The 22,114-nt window shown below is 66.1% G+C and overlaps 1 protein-coding gene across 1 annotated transcript; it reads right to left on the minus strand.

Moving 5' to 3' along the window:
• Positions 1-249: 249 nt before the first annotated feature.
• Positions 250-21,126, minus strand: PDE4A (phosphodiesterase 4A). The gene is made up of 12 exons (XM_077838529.1): positions 21,056-21,126; positions 20,291-20,340; positions 19,767-19,879; positions 10,260-10,353; positions 7,702-7,880; positions 7,402-7,500; positions 6,857-7,021; positions 6,095-6,194; positions 4,405-4,559; positions 4,014-4,136; positions 3,556-3,738; positions 250-3,187 (listed from the first exon to the last, which is right to left on the minus strand). Exons 2-12 carry the CDS (start codon positions 20,298-20,300, stop codon positions 2,816-2,818), a joined length of 1,593 nt encoding a protein of 530 aa, XP_077694655.1. The 5' UTR covers positions 20,301-20,340; positions 21,056-21,126; the 3' UTR covers positions 250-2,815.
• Positions 21,127-22,114: the final 988 nt, after the last annotated feature.

Genomic DNA, 22,114 nt, shown 5'->3' on the forward strand with positions numbered 1-22,114 from the left:
CAGAACCTGGGGGGGGGGTGCGGGGTTGGGGACTTTGTAAGAAAAGTGACCCCGCCCCCCCATGGATGCACAGGCTGGCCTGGAGACCAACCCCCCTGAGCTGCCCATGGCGCACCCCCCCCTTCACATACCCAGGTGCACACCCTACCCCAGCCACCTCCCCCTCAGGCAGATGCTCAGCGGTACCCCACCCCCAGACGTGCCCAGACACCCCAACCCCCGTGGGGAAGCCAGAGGCCAGAGGCAAGGTCCCTTCCTCCTGGTTTTATTGTGAGCTCCGCAGCTCCGAGAGGGAGACCGCAAGGAGATGGCGAAGGAGGAGCTGTTACACCAGATACAGACGCGGGGGGAGAGGGAGCTCAGATCCTGGGGAGGGGGCTCAGCCCCCCCCCGGCCCACGCTGGGGGACGGGCTGTCTTGTTTGAGTGGGGGGTCATTTACAGCTGCTATTCACAGTATGTACAGAACAAAACCGACCCGACCGACGCACCGAACCAAACCGCGTACAAAAATAAAGGCTCTACGGGGCGGGCGCCACCCGACCCCCGCTCCGGCCACACCCCGGCTGGCGGAAAATCGAAATCCATCGCTACAGTACAGTGTTCAGACATGGCACCGCTCCCCCCAGTCGGCCACGGGCCTCACCCGGGCACTAGCTGGGGCCGCCCGCATGGCTTGCGCCTGCCCCGGGCCCACGCCCAGTGGCACATCGCTTGGGTGGGCCCTGCCCCTGTTCCTCATCCCCCCAGCCCCACTCTTGTCCCAGGCACCCTCCCAGGGCAGCCTCCGGCCTGAGGACCCCGAGGTGCTGGCCCCAGGGGACGAGCCCCAGGAGACGCTGCACCCAAGGGCTTTTGTTCGAAAGCTCATGGTAGGGGCACCAGCCCCAGCCTGCTCCCATTCCCCTGCCCCCTCGCCCCCGGAGGACATTTGCCATGCGACTGTCCCCTCCCAACTCAATGGAGAGAAACTCTGACTTCCTGCGGGGCGGGGGGGGGGGTCACCCTGACGTAACCCCAGAGATCAGCCCCGCAGAACGAGCCCCGCGTGTCTTGCAGACAGAACCGGGCAGGTGCAGACGTGGCTAGTGGGACCAAGGGGGGGGAGCTGCTCCCCCCCCCCATTTAGCACAGGGACACCCTGAGGAAATGGTTCTAAAGCCCCAGCTCCACCACCCCCACCAGATGCTGGACATTTCGGGGGGGGGAGCCAGGGAAGGCAGAAGCCAGGGGGCCCAGTTCCCATTTGCCGGGGGTGGTGTCCCGCGTCTGCACTAGCCCAGTTGGCTCCTGCTGAGGCCTGGTTGGTGCAGAGCCCCAGAGAGCCAGGTTGCAGCGCTGCCCGCCAGGGTCTACGAGGCCATGGCCAGAGGGGGGCGCTTGTTCCGCTCTCCCCCCACACCGTCTGCCCCGCGTTCCCACCAGCGCAGGGAGAGGTCCGGGGGCTTCGGAGCTCGAGGGGGTCAGTTAAAGCCCTCGGGAGCCGGGCGCTCTGGCTAACTGCTGGCCCCGGATCCTCTCGCAGGGCCAGAGTCCCGAGGGTGCACAGGGGTCGGGTGCCTAACGCTGCAGAGGGCACCAAGGAGGAGCCCCAGAGGACAGTCCGGAGCCCAGCACCCACTGAATCCGGCTTTGGCACCTTCGACTATCCCCTGGGCGCCTCCCTGCAGCGGTGGTGCCCTTAGCCCGTCAGCTGCCAGCTGGGGGGGTGGGGGGGGGGGTTGGCAAGTCAACTCAAAGGGAAGCGAAGCTGCTTCCCAGCTGCTCAGGGGGTGGGGGGGCAGGGGAGCAGGTGGCTGATACATTCAGTCCATGCGGCCGGAGCGCCGTATTTGTGCAAACGGATGAAGAGAGGAAGACTTGGCTGGCTGGGCACTCGAAAGCTTCGAGGGCGGGGGTTGGAGCTTCGCCGTTTAGTTCCCCCTTTTCAAAAGTTAACCCCCCTCTCATCCTCCTGGGAAAGGGGGGGCTATGGCCTCAGTGGGGGAGGGGAAAGAGGGGGACGAAATGAACCCCCGAGCAATGGGAGAAAAAAATCTGATTACAGAAAAATAAAACAACTTTTCTCCCCTCCCCTCCCCAACTTTCCAAAAATAATAATTAATTTACAATAAATTACCAGGTGCGTTAAAAATAACCCAGACCCCACAACCATCCCCTCCCATCGTAGTAATAAATTAAAATAATAATAGCCACCCTTGTGCGGCCTGGAGCAGCCCGCAGCGTTGGCACAAAGACCCCGGCCAGAACTAGCCTGGCGGAGGGGTCACGGCTAGGACAGTGTGCAGGGCTGGGGGGGCCGCAGAGTCAGCTGCCCCCCCGTGCACCGATTCTGCTCTGTGTTCATTCCTGATTGTTTAAAAAAATATATCTCTGAAGGCCGCGGGGTGAGGGGGACCCGAATGGAAAGCGAAAAGCACCCGCTGCCCCGGCCCCCCCGGCTGCTCCAAATCAAAAATCATCAGAACGAATCCGTAAAAAAACCAGCAAACCCCGAAGACAATAAATGGAAGAGTCCAGAGGGCTTGGAGCTCCGCTGTGGCGGGGCCATGCCTGGGGGCCGACCCACCTCTACAGTAGCTGTGTGTGTTCCCTTTTTTTGTGGTTTGGTTTTTTAGAAGTTTTTCTTTTTTTTTCCTTTTTCTTTTTTTTGTTGTTGTAAAAAATACAATAAAAATCCTCCCAACTAAAACCAAAATTAAATTAAATGGAGTTTTTTTTGTTGGTTCCCCCCCCCCCAAAGAGTCCATGGCGGGGGGTGCAGGTGTGTGGCTTTCGTTTTGTTTTCCGCCGGGCGGCTGAGCTGAAGCCCAGAGTCACGGTGCCCCCGGGGCTGTGTCGTGTGTCAGTCCGTTCTGCCCGCCCCGCTCCTCCGGGGACAGGCAGGGGGGCTCCTCCTCCGCAGTGGAGAAGCTGTTGTCCTCGTGGTCCGGGCTGCTCCGGTCCGGGTCCGACTGATCCGACTCCTCGCCCTCCTCCTCCAGCGTCAGTTCGAACTGGAATTTCTCCAGGCAGGCCTCCTCGTCCTTGTCCTGGTCGTCGGGGGGCGGGGAGGGGCTCTGCGGGATCATGCTGTGGTACCAGTCCCGGTTGTCCTCCAGGGTGTCGAGGATTTCCTGGGCGTCGGGGTGCACCAGGTCCGCCCACGTCTCCCACAGTGGGTGAACGATGTAGTCGATGAAGCCCACCTGAAAGGCAGACCCAGGGAGGTGAGAATCAGAGCAGCTGGGATCTGGGCAGCGCCCGGCACAATGGGGCCTGAATCTCAGCCAGGGCCCTGGTCCCAGCTGGGGTCTGGGCAGCACCTGGCCCGACAGGGCCCTGATCTTGGCTGGGGTCTGGGCAGCGCCCAGCGCGACGGGGCCCTGATCTCAGGTGGGGTCTGGGCAGGTGCATTCAGGGGCTGGGCGCTGGGACCCCCGGCACGCTGCGCCATTGCAGAGCCCTGCCCCGCCACCGGCAGCTAGACGGGCCCACGGGGCCCTCCCGACAGCCCCAGGGCCCCCACGTGGAGCAGGCCCCAGGCCCCTTGCCCCGCACTCAGCTCTCCCCGCACCTGGGACTTCTCCACGGAGGCCGTGTGCTTGTCGCACATGGGGCTGATCTCCATGCCCCGCTCCCGCTCCTTGTCGCCCTGCCGGAAGAACTCCTCCATGATGCGGTCGGTCCACTGGCGGTACAGCTCCAGCGGCTTGGTGGGGTTGCTGAGGTCGGCGCAGTGAACCATGTTACGCAGGACCTGGGGTGGGGAGAACGAACACCGTGGGGACTGGGCCAGCCCCCCACGCTCTGGGCACACCCCGCCCCTAGTGCAGCGAGCCCAGCCAGCCCCCCTGTGCCCTGCCCCCCCCCCCAGGGGAACCGTCGCCCCTGGTGCAACGAGCCTGGACAGCCCCCCAGCTAACCCGGGTCAGGATGGATGGCTCGTTCGCCTGGCTGACCTGGGGGGCCTCCATCTCCCTCCCCCAAACCCAGTGTCCCATGGGCTGGGGGCCCTCCCCACCCCCCACCCACCTGCATCCGGTCCGTGTAGTTGTCGAGCAGCAGCACCCCGGAGCTCGTCACTTTCTTGGTCTCCACCATGGTCTTGAGGTCGGCCAAGAGGGTCATGTGCTTGGACATGTCGGTGGCCAGGACCTGGGGAGGCCGGGGGGGGGGGGGGGAAGAGACTGTCACGGGAGGGAGGGGAGGAGCCGCCCAGAACCCAGGAGTCCTGATTGCCAGCTCCCTCCCGGAGTCTGCGACAGCCCAGACCCTGCCCCGGCACGACCCTCCTTCCTCCCTCCTGCCCACTGGCAGGGCTGGGAAAAGGGCACAGGACACCCCCTGGCTCCCGCCACCAGGTGTGGGGATCGGCCCCCGGGGGTGGCCAGGGACGGGCGGCAGGGGCTGGGCCGCGGCTCACCATGTCGATGACCATCTTGCGCAGCGTCTGGCGTTGGCGCTTGCCGAGGCTCTGGAAAAGGTCGCAGTTCTCCTCCTGCAGCAGCTTGAAGCCCACGGCCAGGTGGTGGTTCTCCAGGACCGACTCGTCGTTGTACATCAGGGCCAGCTCCGAGTCTGCGGGGCGAGGTGGGTTAGGGGGCGCCGGCTCCCGCCTCCCTTGCTCCGTGGCGTGTGCTCCCGGGAGGGGGGGGTCGGTGCATGGCAGGGAGCTGCGTGCACAGGCCAGGCCCACCAAGGACCCAGCCAGCTGCACGGGGGGGACAGAGCAGCTCTGGCAGCAAAGGCGCTCTCGGCAGGGCACGGGGTTTGTGCACACGTGTCGGAATGCACACGGGTGTGCCTGTTTCCCAGTGCACAGCTGTGCGCACAGGAGGGCTGGCGTGTGTGTCCCGGTGCAGGGCGTGTGTGCAGGAGGGCTGGCGTGTGTGTCCCGGTGCAGGGCGTGTGTGCAGGAGGGCTGGCGTGTGTGTCCCGGTGCAGGGCGTGTGTGCAGGAGGGCTGGCGTGTGCGTTGAGGTGTGTGTCCATGTCCCGGTGCAGGGCGTGTGTGCAGGAGGGCTGGCGTGTGTGTCCAGGTGCAGGGCGTGTGTGCAGGAGGGCTGGCGTGTGTGTCCCGGTGCAGGGCGTGTGTGCAGGAGGGCTGGCGTGTGTGTCCGGGTGCAGGGCGTGTGTGCAGGAGGGCTGGCGTGTGTGTCCCGGTGCAGGGCGTGTGTGCAGGAGGGCTGGCGTGTGTGTCCCGGTGCAGGGCGTGTGTGCAGGAGGGCTGGCGTGTGTGTCCAGGTGCAGGGCGTGTGTGCAGGAGGGCTGGCGTGTGTGTCCCGGTGCAGGGCGTGTGTGCAGGAGGGCTGGCGTGTGTGTCCAGGTGCAGGGCGTGTGTGCAGGAGGGCTGGCGTGTGCGTTGAGGTGTGTGTCCATGTCCCGGTGCAGGGCGTGTGTGCAGGAGGGCTGGCGTGTGTGTCCAGGTGCAGGGCGTGTGTGCAGGAGGGCTGGCGTGTGTGTCCCGGTGCAGGGCGTGTGTGCAGGAGGGCTGGCGTGTGTGTCCGGGTGCAGGGCGTGTGTGCAGGAGGGCTGGCGTGTGTGTCCCGGTGCAGGGCGTGTGTGCAGGAGGGCTGGCGTGTGTGTCCCGGTGCAGGGCGTGTGTGCAGGAGGGCTGGCGTGTGTGTCCAGGTGCAGGGCGTGTGTGCAGGAGGGCTGGCGTGTGTGTCCCGGTGCAGGGCGTGTGTGCAGGAGGGCTGGCGTGTGTGTCCAGGTGCAGGGCGTGTGTGCAGGAGGGCTGGCGTGTGCGTTGAGGTGTGTGTCCATGTCCCGGTGCAGGGCGTGTGTGCAGGAGGGCTGGCGTGTGTGTCCCGGTGCAGGGCGTGTGTGCAGGAGGGCTGGCGTGTGTGTCCCGGTGCAGGGCGTGTGTGCAGGAGGGCTGGCGTGTGTGTCCCGGTGCAGGGCGTGTGTGCAGGAGGGCTGGCGTGTGTGTCCGGGTGCAGGGCGTGTGTGCAGGAGGGCTGGCGTGTGTGTCCCGGTGCAGGGCGTGTGTGCCGGAACTGGAGAGATTAGGAAACACACACGTATGCCCCCCCAAGGCTGCTGCGGGTCTCTGGGAAGCGCGCTGGGACCCCCAGGATCTCGCCCCCGGGTGCGGGATCGTGGGGCACTCACTGGTGTTGATCAGGAACTGGTTGGAGACGCCCGGGTGATCCACGTCATGGATGGCGGCTGCGAACAGAGCGGCCAGGATCTCCAGGTCGGTGAAGACAGCCTGCCAAGGGCACATGCAGGGGGCTGAGGCCGGGGCCGACTGGTTAGCAAACGAGGGCAGGGACTGGGACTGTCCCGGCGCGACAGGCAGGGCCCTGCTCCACAGGTAGGCACGTCATAGTGCTAGGGACCCAGGAGTCCTGGCTGCCCCCCTGGGACCAGTCCCTCAGGCCCGTGCCCAGCCATGCCATCGGCACAGCCAGGAGTCGCTCTGGCCTGGCTCTTTGGGGAAGCTGCAGAGACTGTGCTGGAATTGCCAAGGGGGGCTTAGACTGAGGACCCATCACCCTGGTATCCTGCCTCAGAGTGGGCCTGATGCCAGCTGCTGCCAAGGAGGCTGTGAACCCCGCAGGAGGCAGTGATGGCAGAGATGGGCCCAGGGCGGGCAGACAGACAGACGGCCGGGGGTGGACGGACAGACGGCTTTCCAGCCTATCCAAATGCGTTTCAGTCCCGTTTCCGTCCCTATTCTGGCCGCTCCCCCCCGACAGCCGGCCGGACTGGGCCGTGTCCCGGACGCCGTGCGTTACCCGCCTGCCGTTACAGGGGGTCGAGAGCTGGCCCCGGGGCACCCCACTCTGCTGCCCGCCGGCACCAGGCCCAGCTGGCTGAGAGAGCCCCCGGCGGTGGTTCTGTCCCGGGCACGCTCAGCCCCCCACTCACGTCCAGGGCGGGCGTGGCCAGCAGGACGTGCGTAGACTGCACCACGTCGGCCGCGTGCAGGCTGTTGTGGTAGGCCACGTCGGCATGGTAGTGCTCCTCCAGGGTCAGCACGTACGTCAGCAGCGTCTCCGCCGGGATCTTGAAGGTTTTCAGCAGCTCTCTCTCCTGCAGGGGGCGAGGGGGGCGTTCGCGGCCAGGCAGAGTCCCGCCAGGGGGGCCACCGCCAGGCACGCCTGTGGGCTGAGCGCACCCCCCCAGTTCCAGCCCCTGCCAAAGCCCTTGGCAAAAGCCCCCGGGGGAATCGCCCCCATCCCACAGAGCTGGGAAGGGACTCCTGGTACCCAGCCCCCACCCCCCCGTTCTAACCACTAGACCCCACTCCCCTCCCAGAGCCAGGAACAGAACCCAGGAGTCCTGGCTCCCCGGCCAGCGCCGAGGATCCCGGGTCAGGTGGGCATGAGGGATTCCGCGTGCTGCACGGAGGGGCGGGCGCCGGCGGCCCCCATGAGCAGACCCCACCCACCGCGCCAGGCACGGGGCCCTACCTGGAATATCGTGTACATGATGCAGCTGAGCGAGCAGCTGTTGGAATATTCAGAGACGTGGAAAATGTTCAGGCCCCACTTGTTGAGATTCTCCAGCTCCTGGAAGGCAGGACAGGGGGTGGTGAGAAAGGGGGCGGGGGGGAGGACAGGGGCCCCGCAGAGAGGCCTGGTAGAGCACGTCTGCAGGAGTCCAGAGGTGGTGGTGCCCAGCTGGTCCCACGGCCCCCACATAGCCCTGCTGGTGCCCCTCACTCCCGACACGCAGCCCCCTGCTAGCCCAGCCCAGCCCTGCCCCCCCACCTTGCTCAGCAGCTCCTCCTGGTCGGTTTTGACCCCGAAGCGGGGGATGCTGGAGTTGGTCAGGCTGGAGGTAGGCATGAGTTTCTTCACCCCGCTGATCTGGCACATGGGCTGCTGCTTCTTCTTCTTCTCCCGCTCCTTCTGCGTGGGGGACGGGATCTCCACCTCGTTCTGCTTGTCTGGGGGGTGGGGGGGAAAGCGGTCGGTCAGAGGGGGAGGGGCTGTCCCACTGGGGCACCGAGGGGGGGAGAGACCGTGACGTGGGCGTGCAAGAGGCTGCACGAGCAAGTGTGAGCGTGCAGCAGTCAGTGTGAGCGCACGGCTCTGAGTGTGACTGTGCGTAGGCAAGAGACGGGGCCAATGTGCGCGGGGGGATACGCGTGCAAACCACCCCTCCCCCAGCCGCCCTCAGGGGTGTGTCCCCTCCCCACAGTCCTGTCCCAGGGAGGCCTGGTGCCCACGCTGCTGGCATCAGGAGGGAGCCTCTTGTGCCGGGGGGGGCGGAATGGGAGCAGAGGAGACCCGGGTCGGGCTGGGCCCGGCCGCGAGACAGGCGCCCCCCCTCAGTGGTGGCAGTGCGGGGGGCAGGGGGGAGCTCACTCCTTCCTTGGGGATGGCGCGGGGGGCAGGAAACGGGGGGCTGCGGGGACCAGGGTGCAACCCGCCCCCCCAGCACCTGCAGAGAAGAGGGCGGAACGAGGCATCATGGCAGCGTAGAGGGTGGGGGGGGCCCCCCAAGACATGGGCTCCTGGAGGGGACTCAGGCAATGGGGGGGGGGCCGAGGGAGAGGGCGGCTTTGTGACATCACAGGGCACCCAGCCAATCCGTACGCAGAGGACTCCACATGATGCATGTGGCAACAGTGACCCAGAGCGGCTCTCATCACTAGACTCCGCTCCCCTCCCAGAGCCAGGGAGAGAACCCAGGAGTCCTGGCTCCCAGCCCCCCTGCTCTCATCACTAGACCCCGCTCCCCTCCCAAAGCCAGGGAGAGAACCCAGGAGTCCTGGCTCCGCAACACCCACCCCCCTGCTCTTACCACAAGCCCCCACTCCCCTCCCAGAGCCAGGGAGAGAACCCAGGAGTCCTGGCTCCCAGCCCCCCTGCTCTCATCACTAGACCCCGCTCCCCTCCAAAGCCAGGGAGAGAACCCAGGAGTCCTGGCTCCCAGCCCCCCTGCTCTCATCACTAGACCCCGCTCCCCTCCCAAAGCCAGGGAGAGAACCCAGGAGTCCTGGCTCCCCAACACCCCCCCCCGCTCTAACCACTAGACCCCCTCCCAGAGCTGGGGACAGAACCCAGGAGTCCAGGATCCCAGCCCCCTGTTCTAACCACTAGACCACCCTCTCCTCCCCTTCCCAGAGCCAGGAGAGAACCCAGGAGTCCTGGATCCCAGCCCTGTGCTTGCGCCCAGCACTGGGACACAACACAAACTGCTTTCCTTTCTTGCTTCACTTAACTCCCTCGTAGCCGTGTCACTGATGCCCCCCATTCCTGAACAACCCCTACCCCCCAGGCGTGAGTCCCCTTGGAGGGGAAAGGAGCTCCCCCGATCTGAACTGCCCCCTGAGCCTGGCCCGGGCAGGGTTAATAGCCCCGGGCTGCAGCGGTGCCCAGGGCAGCAGGGGTGAGGCCTGGCCCTGGCCAGAGCCAGCACAGACCTCCCATTGACGGGCCCTTTGCATCAACATTTGCTTAAGGCCGGAAGTTTGTGTCCTTTGACGTCAATGGGGCTCCGGGGACCAGTCTTCCTCCGGGGGAAGCTGCTCCGGACGCAGCCAGAGAATGGCCTTCCTGGCGCGGGGTGGCGGCGTGTGTGGGGGGGCAGAGGGGTGTGAGCGTGTTGGTGAGGCAGGGCTGGGCGGGGCTAGGCGGGCCTGTGTCTGCACAGCGTCTCCAACCCCAGGAAGTGACTCACCCAGAGTCACACAGGGAGCTGGGGCAGGGAAAGAACCCCGGAGTCCTGGCTCCCAGCCCCCCTGCTCTAACCACTAGCCCCCACTCCCCTCCCAGAGCCAGGGAGAGAACCCCGGAGTCCTGGCTCCCAGCCCCCCTGCTCTAACCACTAGCCCCCACTCCCCTCCCAGGGCTGGGACAGAACCCTGGAGTCCTGGCTCCCAGCCCCCCCTGCTCTAACCACTAGCCCCCACTCCCCTCCCAGGGCTGGGATAGAACCCCGGAGTCCTGGCTCCCAGCCCCCCTGCTCTAACCACTAGCCCCACTCCCCTCCCAGGGCTGGGATAGAACCCCAGAGTCCTGGCTCCCAGCCCCCCTGCTCTAACCACTAGCCCCCACTCCCCTCCCAGGGCTGGGATAGAACCCCGGAGTCCTGGCTCCCAGCCCCCCTGCTCTAACCACTAGCCCCACTCCCCTCCCAGGGCTGGGATAGAACCCCGGAGTCCTGGCTCCCAGCCCCCCTGCTCTAACCATTGGACCCCCCTGTGGCACACACGGGCAGGCAGCTCCATCCCTGGGGCACCTCTCACCACTCTCCAGGTCTGACCCAAAGACTCGGAGTCAGGCCCCAGCAGGGACCCCCGGCCCAGCTTGGTGCTCACCGAGGAACGTGTTGGAAATGTACTCGGAGACCTGGTTTCCGGAGCGGCTCATCTCAGACAGGTGGGTGAGCTCACGGGTCAGCATCCTCTTGAACTGCCAACGAGAAGGAGAAAGGGGCTCAGTAGGGCTGCCTGGGAGCAAGTGTGCATGGGTGTGCACGTCACCGTGCAAGCTGAGCTGCACACTTCTTCGCACACGTGTGTGTGCACGCTCCACCATGCAAGCCAGGGGGCAAGCCAGCTCGCACGCTTTCCGCACAAGCTGGCAGGCCCGCCTTGCTGCATGGGCGCGACTCACAGGTGTGCCCGCTTCCCCACGGAAGCGAGTGTGAACTTCACTGTGTCCACGTGTCCACCAGGATGCCTTGCTGTGCCTGTACGCTGGCCTGTTGCACGTGTGGGAGCCCAGTGCCGGCGTTTGCACACCTGCCCCACTATGCTCGTGAGCCGCTGCTGTGCGAGCACGTGGGCTACGCTGTGCAAGGGCCTCGCCCGCGAGCTCCAGCCACCAGCGCAGATACCCGCGTGGAACTGCAGGTCTAAGGGGCACATGGGTCAGTCCCCAGAGCCCCCCACGATCGGTGCCCTGAGGCCCCAGCCCCGCCTTACTCCCGGCTACTCTACACAGACAACTGCCCAACTTCCCAGCATGGGGGAGAGGCCAGAGCCCGCCCTGCCCCCGTCTCTTAGCCCCCCACTCAGAGAACAATCTTATTGTTTGAATAAACTCAGGGGATTTTTTGATCTAGGTTTGAATTTGTGGCACAGGGCAGCACTTCCGGGCCCAGCTCTGCCGGTGCCCCTGACTCCCGACCCGCAGCCCCCTGCTAGCCCAGACCTGCCCCCCAGCTCCACCAGTGCCCCTCACTCCCGACCTGCAGCCCCCTGCTAGCCCAGTCCTGCCCCCCAGCTCTGCCAGTGCCCCTCACTCCTGACCCACAACCCCCTGCTAGCCCAGACCTGCCCCACCAGCTCCGCCAGTGCCCCTCAGTCCTGATCCACAGCCCCTGCTACCCCAGCCCTGGGGTCCCCCCAGTCCTCCTGATGTCCCTCAACCCTGACCAGCCGGACTCTGCTCGAGGTGTTAATTCACCCCCCTGCTGATCCCCTCCCGGACCAAGACCCCCTCTAGAGAGGCAGGTCTTACCTGGACGGACAGAAGGTGTTTAAGGTCTGGCATGGTGGCCAGCTCCAGTGCTCCCTCCTCCAGCCCTTTGTCCCAGCCCGCAGGACGCTGCCGGGGGCTGGGGACTCCAGCCCAGCCGCTCCGGACACCCCGACCCAAGCGGAGAGCAGGCAGGGATGGCAGCCCTGGCCCGGCATCAGCCACGAGCCGGCTGCTCGGGGCACTGGGAAGCAGCCGCTGGCTCAGGGTTTCCGGGCAGAGTGAGTCCAAGGGAGGGTGGGTCACACTCCTGGCACAGAGCCCTCCCCGGAGAGGCTGTGGCTCAGGACAGGAGCCCCACGGCTGGAACCGGCCAACTAGGAACCAGCAATGCATCCCTCCCTCCAGGGAGCTCCCCTGAGATCAACAGGAGACAGGGATAGAACACAGGAGTCCTGGCCAGTCCCCCTGCCCCCGCCTTGGGCCGCTCTAACCACTAGACCCCACTCTCCTCCCAGAGCCGCGGACAGAACCCAGGAGTCCTGAGGGGCTGACGCTGGCGTTAGGCTCAGAATCAAGCAGGTGGGTCAGGGGCTGGGGGCTGCTTCTGCAGTTTGTCGCCCGCCCCCACTTTAAAGCCCTCTTTGTCCTTCAGCGGCTCTGGGCAGCTGCTCCTGCCTGGAGCTGGCCAGCGGCTGGGGACTCATCCCGGAGCCGGCTACACTCACAGCCAGAGGCCTCTTCTTGCGGGGGAGGAGGGGTGGGGGGGTCTCCCTGGCTTTCCCTGCCCCTGGCCCACCTCTGCCTGCACCCTAGGCCAGGCAATGGGGGCAGGGGGCCCAGCTGGGGCAGGGCCTGGACAGGGGGAGAGGGGGATCTGCAGGGCCCTCCTCAAGTCCCAGTGGAAAGGGTGGGGGGGCAGCTCTCCCTGCAGTACTGCCTATGGGCTCCCCCAGGCAGGGGGAGGGGTCACTGCGCTGCTCCCCACAGTGCAGAACCCGCAGGCCCCATGGGGAGCTGGGGGGAGACACAAAGAGGCCAGCAATGGCAGGACACCCCCCCATCACACAGCGCGGCGGGGGGGTCCCCATTCCTGAGGCACAGAGTGGGGAAGTGACTTGCCTGAGGTTACACAGGGAGTCTGGGGCAGAGCCGCAGAGAGAACCCAGGAGTCCTGGCTCCCAGCCCCCCTGCACTAAGCCCACGCCACAGGGTGAGCCGGGGGCAGCGCGCTCCTTACCCCCTGCCTGGGGGAGGCCCCCGGCCAGGACACAGGGTCTGGGGGTCACAGGGAGTCTCCCTCATCTGGGTCTCCCCAAAGTGGGGTCCCAAAGGCCCCTCCCCAGCTTGGGGACACCCCCAAACTCTGCCCCCCCGCTCAGGCCACGTGCCCAGGGCATGGTTCATACCCAGCTCCCCACCCCCATCGCCTCCTCCCCCTGCCCCCCTTCACGTCACACAGAAAAAAACCCACAAATGGCAGAAATAAAAGCGGGGCAGTGGGACGTGCGAGCCCCCCCAGCCAATCAGGGCGCCGCAGCCCAGTCTCCATAGCGACAGGAGTCTCCTTAGCAACTGCCCCATCGCCAGCCTGGACACAGACGCTGGGTCTCCCAAGAGGGGGGGTGTTAACCCCTTCCATCCCAGCCCCCGTCCCGGTGCCCCTCACTCCCGACCCGCAGCCCCCGCTAGCCCAGCCCTGGGCTCCGCCGAAGGGTGCAAGGTGATTGGGTGCAGGGGGAGACAGGATGAGGGGGGGTGTTAAGCAGCTGGGGACATTGGCTCCAATCCCCGCCCCCCGCTCAGCAACCCACACGTGAGATGAGTTTGTCGGGTCTCAGCACACCGGCCTCCCCCTCCCAACAGGCCCCACTGCTCTCCTGGAGTGTGTGGCCGGGGCACAGGACCTGGCTTTAGCCCCCCAGCTCCCCGGCCAGGGCAGGCACGGAAATCTCAACCTACGGGCACGAGCCGCACGCAGCAAATTAGGTCAAAACTGACACCCAAAAGCAGCGCTCGTCCTGACCCCCAGGGGGGAGGGGCACAGGAGCACAGCTGGGGAGGCCATGGCCTGGGGGCAGCAACAGACGCAGCAGTCGCTGTCCTTGGGGGGACGTGGCTGGGGAATGGGCCGCTTCCCCACAGCTGGGAGAGGAGGACGGAGGGGGCTCAGATGGGAATGCCCCCCAGCCCCACATCGGGGAGGAGAACTCCCAGGGGAAGAACCTGGGACCCAGGGCAAGGGGGAGACACAGAAGGAAGGGCCTGGGAGGGGTGGGGGTCAGGGCTGGACCACAGGGGGAGAAGGGTGGGGGAGGGGAGCAGGGCTGGATAACCTGGCGGATGGGGGTGGAGTTTTAAGGGCCAAATATAAAACCAAACTAAAGGCCCGATTCCCCGTCCCCCTCTCCCCATGGGGCCTGGCCTGGCAGGAGTCACTGGAACCAGTGGGTCAGAGCAGGGGGCTGGGAGCTAGGATTCCTGGGTTCTCTCCCTGGCTCTGGGAGGGTGACCAAAGCTGGGTTTAAAGGCTGAGTGGGGGTGGGGGGTGTTGGGAGGCCCCAGGGGTTCGGACCCCTCCCTGGAGCCTCCAGGGCTGCCTGCGGGCTCCAGGGCCGGCCCTGGTTCCCAGCCCGGAGGGCCCTGCCTTCTGAGGTGGGGGACGCACAGTGAGCAGCCATGGAGGTGCAGGGCAGGTGGCCTGCAGCCCCTGGCGCACAGTGGGGCCCAGTTTGGGCAGGTGAGCCCTTCCCCAGCCCTGTGCGGGGCACTGTGCCCAGCAGCTGCAATCAGGAAGGACCAAGCCTAGTGGCTGGGGGGACTGGCACCCCAACTCTGCAGGCTCCCAGGGTGCAGGGTGTTACCCCCAGACTCCAAGCTGTGTGCAGAACCCCCTGCCCCGAACACGGCTCCAGCACCGGCCTTAGGCGCCCGAGGGGAGAAGGGGCTGTGGGCAGGGGTCTGAGCCTTGTGCTGATGGCTGGGGAGGGCACTACAGGAACTGACCCCCCCAGCTGGTGCCTGAAGGGGCCGGGTGGTCTCAGTACGAGAGGGATGGGGTAGGCTAAAGGGGCACACAGCTCCACGACACCCCCCAACCCCCACAACCCAGCTCACAACACCTGCCCCAACACCCAGACATAACCACACACCCCGTGAGGGGGCATTCAGGACACACACATGGAGATTTCACACACACACAGACACAGAAGGGGTGTTCAGGACACACGGGGGGGTCTCTCTCTCATGCACACACACCAGGTGTTCAGGACATGGGGTGGGGGGGGTCTCTCTCTCTCTCTCACACACACGCACACACACACAGGGGTTGTTCAGGACCTGGGGTGGGTTTTTTTCTCTCTCTCACACACAGGGGTGTTCAGGATACACAGAGGGGGGTTTCACACACACGGGGGTGTTCAGGATACACAGAGGGGGGGCGTTTCTCTCTCTGACACACACACACAGGGGGTTGTTCAGGACACGGGGTGGGGGGTGTCTCTCTCTCTCTCAGGCGTGCGAGGGGCACCAGGGCCAGGAGACAGTGGTGCTGCCCATGGGGCACTCGTGCGCGGAGCAGTGGCCAAGCCAATGTGACATTGTCGATAAGGCAGAAGGGCAAAATCACCCCCTCCCCTCCCCCGTCACATGTACCCCGGCTCCCTGCCGGCCCAGCCGGCCCCCCGCGGCCATGCCCCACCCCCCCAACGGGTCCATGCAGCTCCCGGAGCTGCACATCTGCTGCCCCGGGAGAGGCCCCCTGCAGCCTGCTCCCCCGAACTGGGACCCCCCCTCGACGCCAGGCCAGGGGGAGCTGCGGGCCCTGTCCCCCAGCCTCCCGGTGGGCCGGGGCAGAGCCAGGGAGCCCCCACTCCCGCCCCTGTCCCCGTTACCTGGTCCCACCAGCCGACCAGCCATGGCTTCGCGCACGTCTCACAGAAAAAATCCACTAAGGGCATCTTCCAGCCTGCCCGGTGGCAGCCGCGGGCGGCTCCCCGGCTCAGGGGCGCCCGTCCGCCCGCTGCCCGTCTCTGCTGCAGACGGGGTGCCGACCGGGGGCCCCCTCCCCTGGCAAAGGGGTTAATATCCCGGGGCCCTCTCTGCCCCTGGCATGGCGAGAGGGGGAGAGCGCCCCCGGGCTTCCCCTCACATCGCCGCAGGCCCCCCGCCTGGGGTGGGCACGGGGGGCACAGACGGCCCGGGGAGGAGCAGGCCGAGGGCTGAGCCGAGGCACTGCCAGCCGGCGTTGCCCGTACTGCAGAGGAGCAGGGAGCTACCCACAGTGCACCGCTGCCCGGCTCCCCGTGCCCTCCCCGCCAGCCGCGGGGGGGGAGGGGGGGGCGGACGCCGGACGCCGCTCACTGGGGGAGGAGGAGGAGCCGGAGACTCCCGCCAGCAGCAGGCCCGAGCGCGCCGGCCATCCCTGGGTACCAGGGCACTTCACTCCCCCGCCTCCCGTCTCCCGGGGCAGCGGTCACCGGGGCGACGGCACCTCCTCCCGCAGCCGCATCCCTGCCTGGCGTGCGGCTGTCACTGCAGCGCATGGCAGGGCTGAGACGGGGGCGGGGAGACGCCGGGGGGGGGGCAGGGACCCTGCTGCTCGGAGCTAGGGGCCCCACGAGATGGGGGGAGAGGGTTAAGCGGCTAACCCAGAGCTCCCAGCCCCACGGCTCTAACCACTGGCACCTGACTCCTCTTCCAGAGCCAAAACAGAACCCAGGAGTCCTGATTTTGGACTATGTTTCTCTCCTTCCAAGATGATGGTCTAGTGGATTAGAGCAGGGGGGGCTGAGAGCCAGGACTCCTGGGTCCTATTCCCAGTTCGGGGGGGGGGGGGGAAGTGGGGTCTAGTGGCTAGAGGACAGGCCTAGGCCCTGGGGCCCCGTGATGGGACTGGAACCCAGGAGTCCTGAAGACATGGGCAGAAATGCTGCCAAGTAAAGCAGCCCCCTCCCCCTTCCCGTTACCCCTCCCTCTGCCAGCCCCTCCTCGCCCCTGGGCTCCCAGCTCCCCAGCTGGGTCCAACCTCTTTTATCGCAGCTCCCAAAACCAAGCCAACTTTGTGGGACAAGCAGCTGCGCTCCCCAACCCCGTGAGCCAGCCCAGCCCCCTGCCCCCCCACTACCACATGGACCCTTCCACATCCTGGATCCTCCTCTGAAGGGGAGTCCCCGTTTCCATGCCAACGCCACTCCCGGGGTGCACAGTGGGAGGATCCCTGAGGTGAGATTGGAGGGGAGCAGCCAGAGCCGGAGACACGACACGTGTGTCATTGCAACGGGCTTGCACCCCTGCCCAAGGGGCCACACGCCCGCCCGGACACGGGGCCACACGCCCGCCCGGACACGGGGACACACACCTGCCTGCACCTGCCCAGACACAGGGCTACACACCCACACGGACACGGGGTCGCACGCCCGCCCGGACACGGGGCCACACGCCCGCCCGGACACGGGGCCACACGCCCGCCCGGACACGGGGACACACACCTGCCTGCACCTGCCCAGACACAGGGCTACACACCCACACGGACACGGGGTCGCACGCCCGCCCGGACACGGGGCCACACGCCCGCCCGGACACGGGGCCACACGCCCGCCCGGACACGGGGACACACACCTGCCTGCACCTGCCCAGACACAGGGCTACACACCCACACGGACACGGGGTCGCACGCCCGCCCGGACACGGGGCCACACGCCCGCCCGGACACGGGGCCACACGCCCGCCCGGACACGGGGACACACACCTGCCTGCACCTGCCCAGACACAGGGCTACACACCCACACGGACACGGGGTCGCACGCCCGCCCGGACACGGGGACACACGCCCGCCCGGACGCGGGGACACACACCTGCCTGCACCTGCCCAGACACAGGGCTACACACCCACACGGACACGGGGTCACACGCCCGCCCGGACACGGGGACACACGCCTGCCTGCACCTGCCCAGACACAGGGCTACACACCCACACGGACACGGGGTCGCACGCCCGCCCGGACACAGGGACACACGCCCGCCCGGACACAGGGACACACGCCCGCCCGGACGCGGGGACACACACCTGCCTGCACCTGCCCAGACACAGGGCTACACACCCACACGGACACGGGGTCGCACGCCCGCCCGGACACAGGGACACACGCCCGCCCGGACACGGGGACACACGCCTGCCTGCACCTGCCCAGACACAGGGCTACACACCCACACGGACACAGGGTCGCACGCCCGCCCGGACACGGGGACACACGCCCGCCCGGACACAGGGACACACGCCCGCCCGGACACGGGGACACACACCTGCCTGCACCTGCCCAGACACAGGGCTACACACCCACACGGACACGGGGTCGCACGCCCGCCCGGACACAGGGACACACGCCCGCCCGGACACAGGGACACACGCCCGCCCGGACACGGGGACACACGCCTGCCTGCACCTGCCCAGACACAGGGCTACACACCCACACGGACACGGGGTCGCACGCCCGCCCGGACACGGGGACACACGCCCGCCCGGACACAGGGCCACACGCCCGCCCGGACACGGGGCCACACGCCCGCCCGGACACGGGGCCACACGCCTGCCTGCACCTGCCCAGACACAGGGCTACACACCCACACGGACACAGGGTCGCACGCCCGCCCGGACACAGGGACACACGCCCGCCCGGACACAGGGACACACGCCTGCCCGGACACGGGGACACACACCTGCCTGCACCTGCCCAGACACAGGGCTACACACCCACACGGACACGGGGTCGCACGCCCCGCCCGGACACAGGGACACACGCCCGCCCGGACACGGGGACACACGCCCGCCCGGACGCGGGGACACACGCCCGCCCGGACGCGGGGACACACACCTGCCTGCACCTGCCCAGACACAGGGCTACACACCCACACGGACACAGGGTCGCACGCCTACCCGCGCCCACCCAGACACAGGGAGACAGGGCCTTGAACCCACATGCATCCACCTGGACATGGGGCCATGCCCCCACCCACGGCCCACCACATGCACCAGCCCAGAGACGGAGCCACTCACACTCAAGCCTGGACACACACAGGCATGCACACTTGTGCCTCTGCATACCAGGACGTGGCGATGCACAAGCAGGGCACACGCCCATACAGATGCCATCTCCGTTCCAGGCACTCACCCATCTCCCTCCCACCCTGCCCAGAGCTCGCCCAGCCCCTGGCATCACCCCCAGGTCCCCCAGTCTTCCACGCCTTGCCACAGCAGGTCCATCTATTGCTGCGTCTCGACGGGTATCCCACCCTGCACGCCAGCTCTCACTGCCAAAGCAAAATCTACCCAGAAGGCACCTGGCCCACGCTGTACACAGGAGATCCGGCCCCTGGACCCCAGCACAAAGGCTGTGACCGCACAACCTCACACAAACTCTCCTGAGCCACTGGGCACAGTCCTGCAGCAGGGAGTCCCACTGCTTCCCAGAACAGGGCTGGTGCCAAGATGACCACCCCACCCACTGAGATCCTGCCAGGCACAAGTCCCGCCTATCCCTGCTCATTTGCATATGACCTTGTGGGAACCCAGAGCCAACCCAGAAACCACCACACACCCGACGCCGGTTCCTAGCCAGGTAGCCACGGTGAGGGGCGTCTTAGAAACGGGGGATGGGCAGGCGTGCGGGGGGGTGAATACATATGGGGAAGGACTTGGATAGGTGGGGATGGAGGAGATTGGACGGATGGACAGGCAGATGGGGGGAATGGATGGAGGGATGGACAGGCAGACAGGGGCGTTGGATGGATGGATGGATGGACAGGCTGATGGAGGTGGTGGATGGATGGAGGGATGGACAGACAGGCTGACCGGGGGTGGTGGATGGATGGATGATGGACAGGCTGACGGGGGTGGTGGATGGAGGGATGGATGGCCAGGCAGACGGGTTTGCGTGGGGATGGATGGAGGGATGGACGGCCAGGCAGACGGGGGTGGTGGATGGATGGAGGCATGGACGGACAGGCAGACGGGGGTGGTGGATGAAGGGAGGGATGGACAGGGGTGGTGGATGGAGGGATGGACAGGCAGATGGGTTTGCGCAGGGATGACGGAGGATGGACAGGCAGACAGGGGGGTGGATGGACGGATGGACTGACAGACAGGGTGGTGGATGGATGAATGGCCAGGGAGACGGGGAGGGGGATGGATGGACGGATAGGCAGACCCGGGGGGAGGGGGGGTGTGTGTGGATGGACGGATAGGCAGACGGGGGTGGGGGACGGATGGACGGCCAGGCAGACAGGTTTGCATGGGGATGATGGACGATGGACGGCAGGGGCAGGACTCACACAGCGACAGCCACAGGGACCAGCCCCCGCCCTCACCCTAGGGCGCCCGGCCTGGGGCTGGGGGGCAGCCCTACCTTGTTGGAGGCCATCTCGCTGACGGAGCGGTAGGTCTGGATCGTCTCTAGCTGGTCCAGGCACCAGTCCAGCTCCTCCAGGGTCTCCTTGGCCAGCTGCTGGTAGGTCTCCTCTGGGGGCCAGAACGGCTGCCGTGAGCACCGACCCAGTGAGGGCCCCATGGGGTCAGAGGGGGTCTGGGGGAGCTCCCCCAGCTGAGTCCAACAGCGCCCACCTGCATGTGGGAGGAGGCTGGGAGTGGGGTCTAGTGGTTAGAGCAGGGTGGGGGGAGGGGTGGGAGCCAGGACTCCTGGGTTCTCTCCCAGCTCTGATGCTAACTCCTCACACAACCATGGTAGAGCCAGGCCTCCCGCTGCTGCAGTTTCCCCCCTGTAACCAATCCCCCCAACCCCCTAGGTGAGCCACCAGAGTAGGGGTGAGCCACCAGATCCCAAAGACGTGGTGCCCTCCCACAACGGGATTCCCAGGCAGGGCCGGGGGGTCCCCATTCACGGCCCCTCCCCCAGCGCGAGGCAACGCTTACCTGACAGCATGGCCTTGCAGAAGGTCGGCTGGCTGCCCACAGGGGACCTCCTGGGGGGCAAGAACAGACACCCGCTCAGCCACCCCTCCACAGCACAGGGCGCCCCGGCCACGCCCCCCATCCACCCCCTACAGGCCTGGGGGGCAGGAACAGCCCCAGCGCAGGGTGCCCTAGCCACGACCCCCATCCACCCCCTACGGGCCTGGGGGGCAGGAACTGCACAGGGGTGGGCCAGGAGCAGTCAGGTGCAGGGCCTTTGCCAGCCCCACGCTGCCCAGGGAGGCATCCCCCTCCTGCCCCCTTTCTCTGTGGCTGCGAATCAGGCCGCTAGAGGACACTCAGTGGGGCTCACGGTGCCTGGGGGGGGATCGGCAAACGGGGCCCCTGGGATCCCCGCAGCAGGGCTGGGTGCAGATGGGGGGGGCTGGGGCCAGCCCCCGAAAAGGGGTGTGGGGGGGTCCCTGTGCAGCTCACCCCAACCGCATTTCCTGGGGTGGGGCCGTCACATGGCCCAGGTGTGTTCGTGGGGGGCCACATGGGGGGGTGCTGGGCTACAGGCAGCGGGGGGAGGGCTCATGAGGGGGGGCTCCCCCCTCCGTCAGTGCCGGCAACCCTGAGGCTATTGGAGCTGTTCCGCCATTTCTGCTGGGGGGGCCGACTCCCTAAATCCCCAGACAACCCCCACTGCCCCCAGCCAGGGTGAGAGAAGGGGAGCTGGGACCCCGGGGGCAGGGAAGGGGGCTGGGGTCCCGGGGGGTCACTCACTTGTTGGACGCTGGGGTCGGGATGTTGGCCAGGATGGAGAAGTTGTTCCTTACACTGCGCAGACTGGCCAGCACCTGCAGGGAGAGGAGGGTCGGGGCTGGAGCTAGAAGGCTGGTCGGGGGGCACCCCTCCTTGCCAGGGGCCCACAAGCAGCCATGGGGCCTGCAACCCTGGGGCCCTTCTGGGCTGGAGCTTCCTGCATTCAGCTCAGCACCAGAGCTGGCTGTATTTTAAAAAATCCTTATTGAGGTCACGGGGCAAACCATCCCGATGTGTCGAAAGAACAGTCAATATGGCAGGCGACCAGCTTGGCTTCACAGTGAAATCCTTGCTGATCTTAAACACAAAAAAGAAGCTTACAAGAAGTGGAAGATTGGACAAATGAGCAGGGAAGAGTATAAAAATATTGCTCGGGCATGCAGGAGTGAAATCAGGAGGGCCAAGTCACACCTGGAGTTGCAGCTAGCAAGAGATGTTACGAGTAACAAGAAGGGTTTCTTCAGGTATGTTAGCAACAAGAAGAAAGTCAAGGAAAGCGTGGGCCCCTTACTGAATGAGGGAGGCAACCTAGTGACAGAGGATGTGGAAAAAGCTAATGTACTCAATGCTTTTTTTGCCTCTGTCTTCACGAACAAGGTCAGCTCCCAGACTGCTGCACTGGGCAGCACAGCCTGGGGAGGAGGTGACCAGCCCTCTGTGGAGAAAGAAGTGGTTCGGGACTATTTAGAAAAGCTGGACGAGCACAAGTCCATGGGGCCGGATGCGCTGCATCCGAGAGAGCTAAAGGAGTTGGTGGATGTGATTGCAGAGACATTGGCCGTTATCTTTGAAAACTCATGGCGATCGGGGAAGGTCCCAGACGACTGGAAAAAGGCTAATGTAGTGCCCATCTTTAAAAAAGGGAAGAAGGAGGATCCTGGGAACTACAGCCCAGTCTGCCTCACCTCAGTCCCTGGAAAAATCATGGAGCAGGTCCTCAAGGAATCAATTTTGAAGCGCTTGGAGGAGAGGAAAGTGATCAGGAACAGTCAGCATGGATTCACCAAGGGCAAGTCAGGC

This window comes from Eretmochelys imbricata, chromosome 20 (assembly GCF_965152235.1).
Source record: "Eretmochelys imbricata isolate rEreImb1 chromosome 20, rEreImb1.hap1, whole genome shotgun sequence".
Taxonomy (NCBI): domain Eukaryota; kingdom Metazoa; phylum Chordata; order Testudines; family Cheloniidae; genus Eretmochelys; species Eretmochelys imbricata.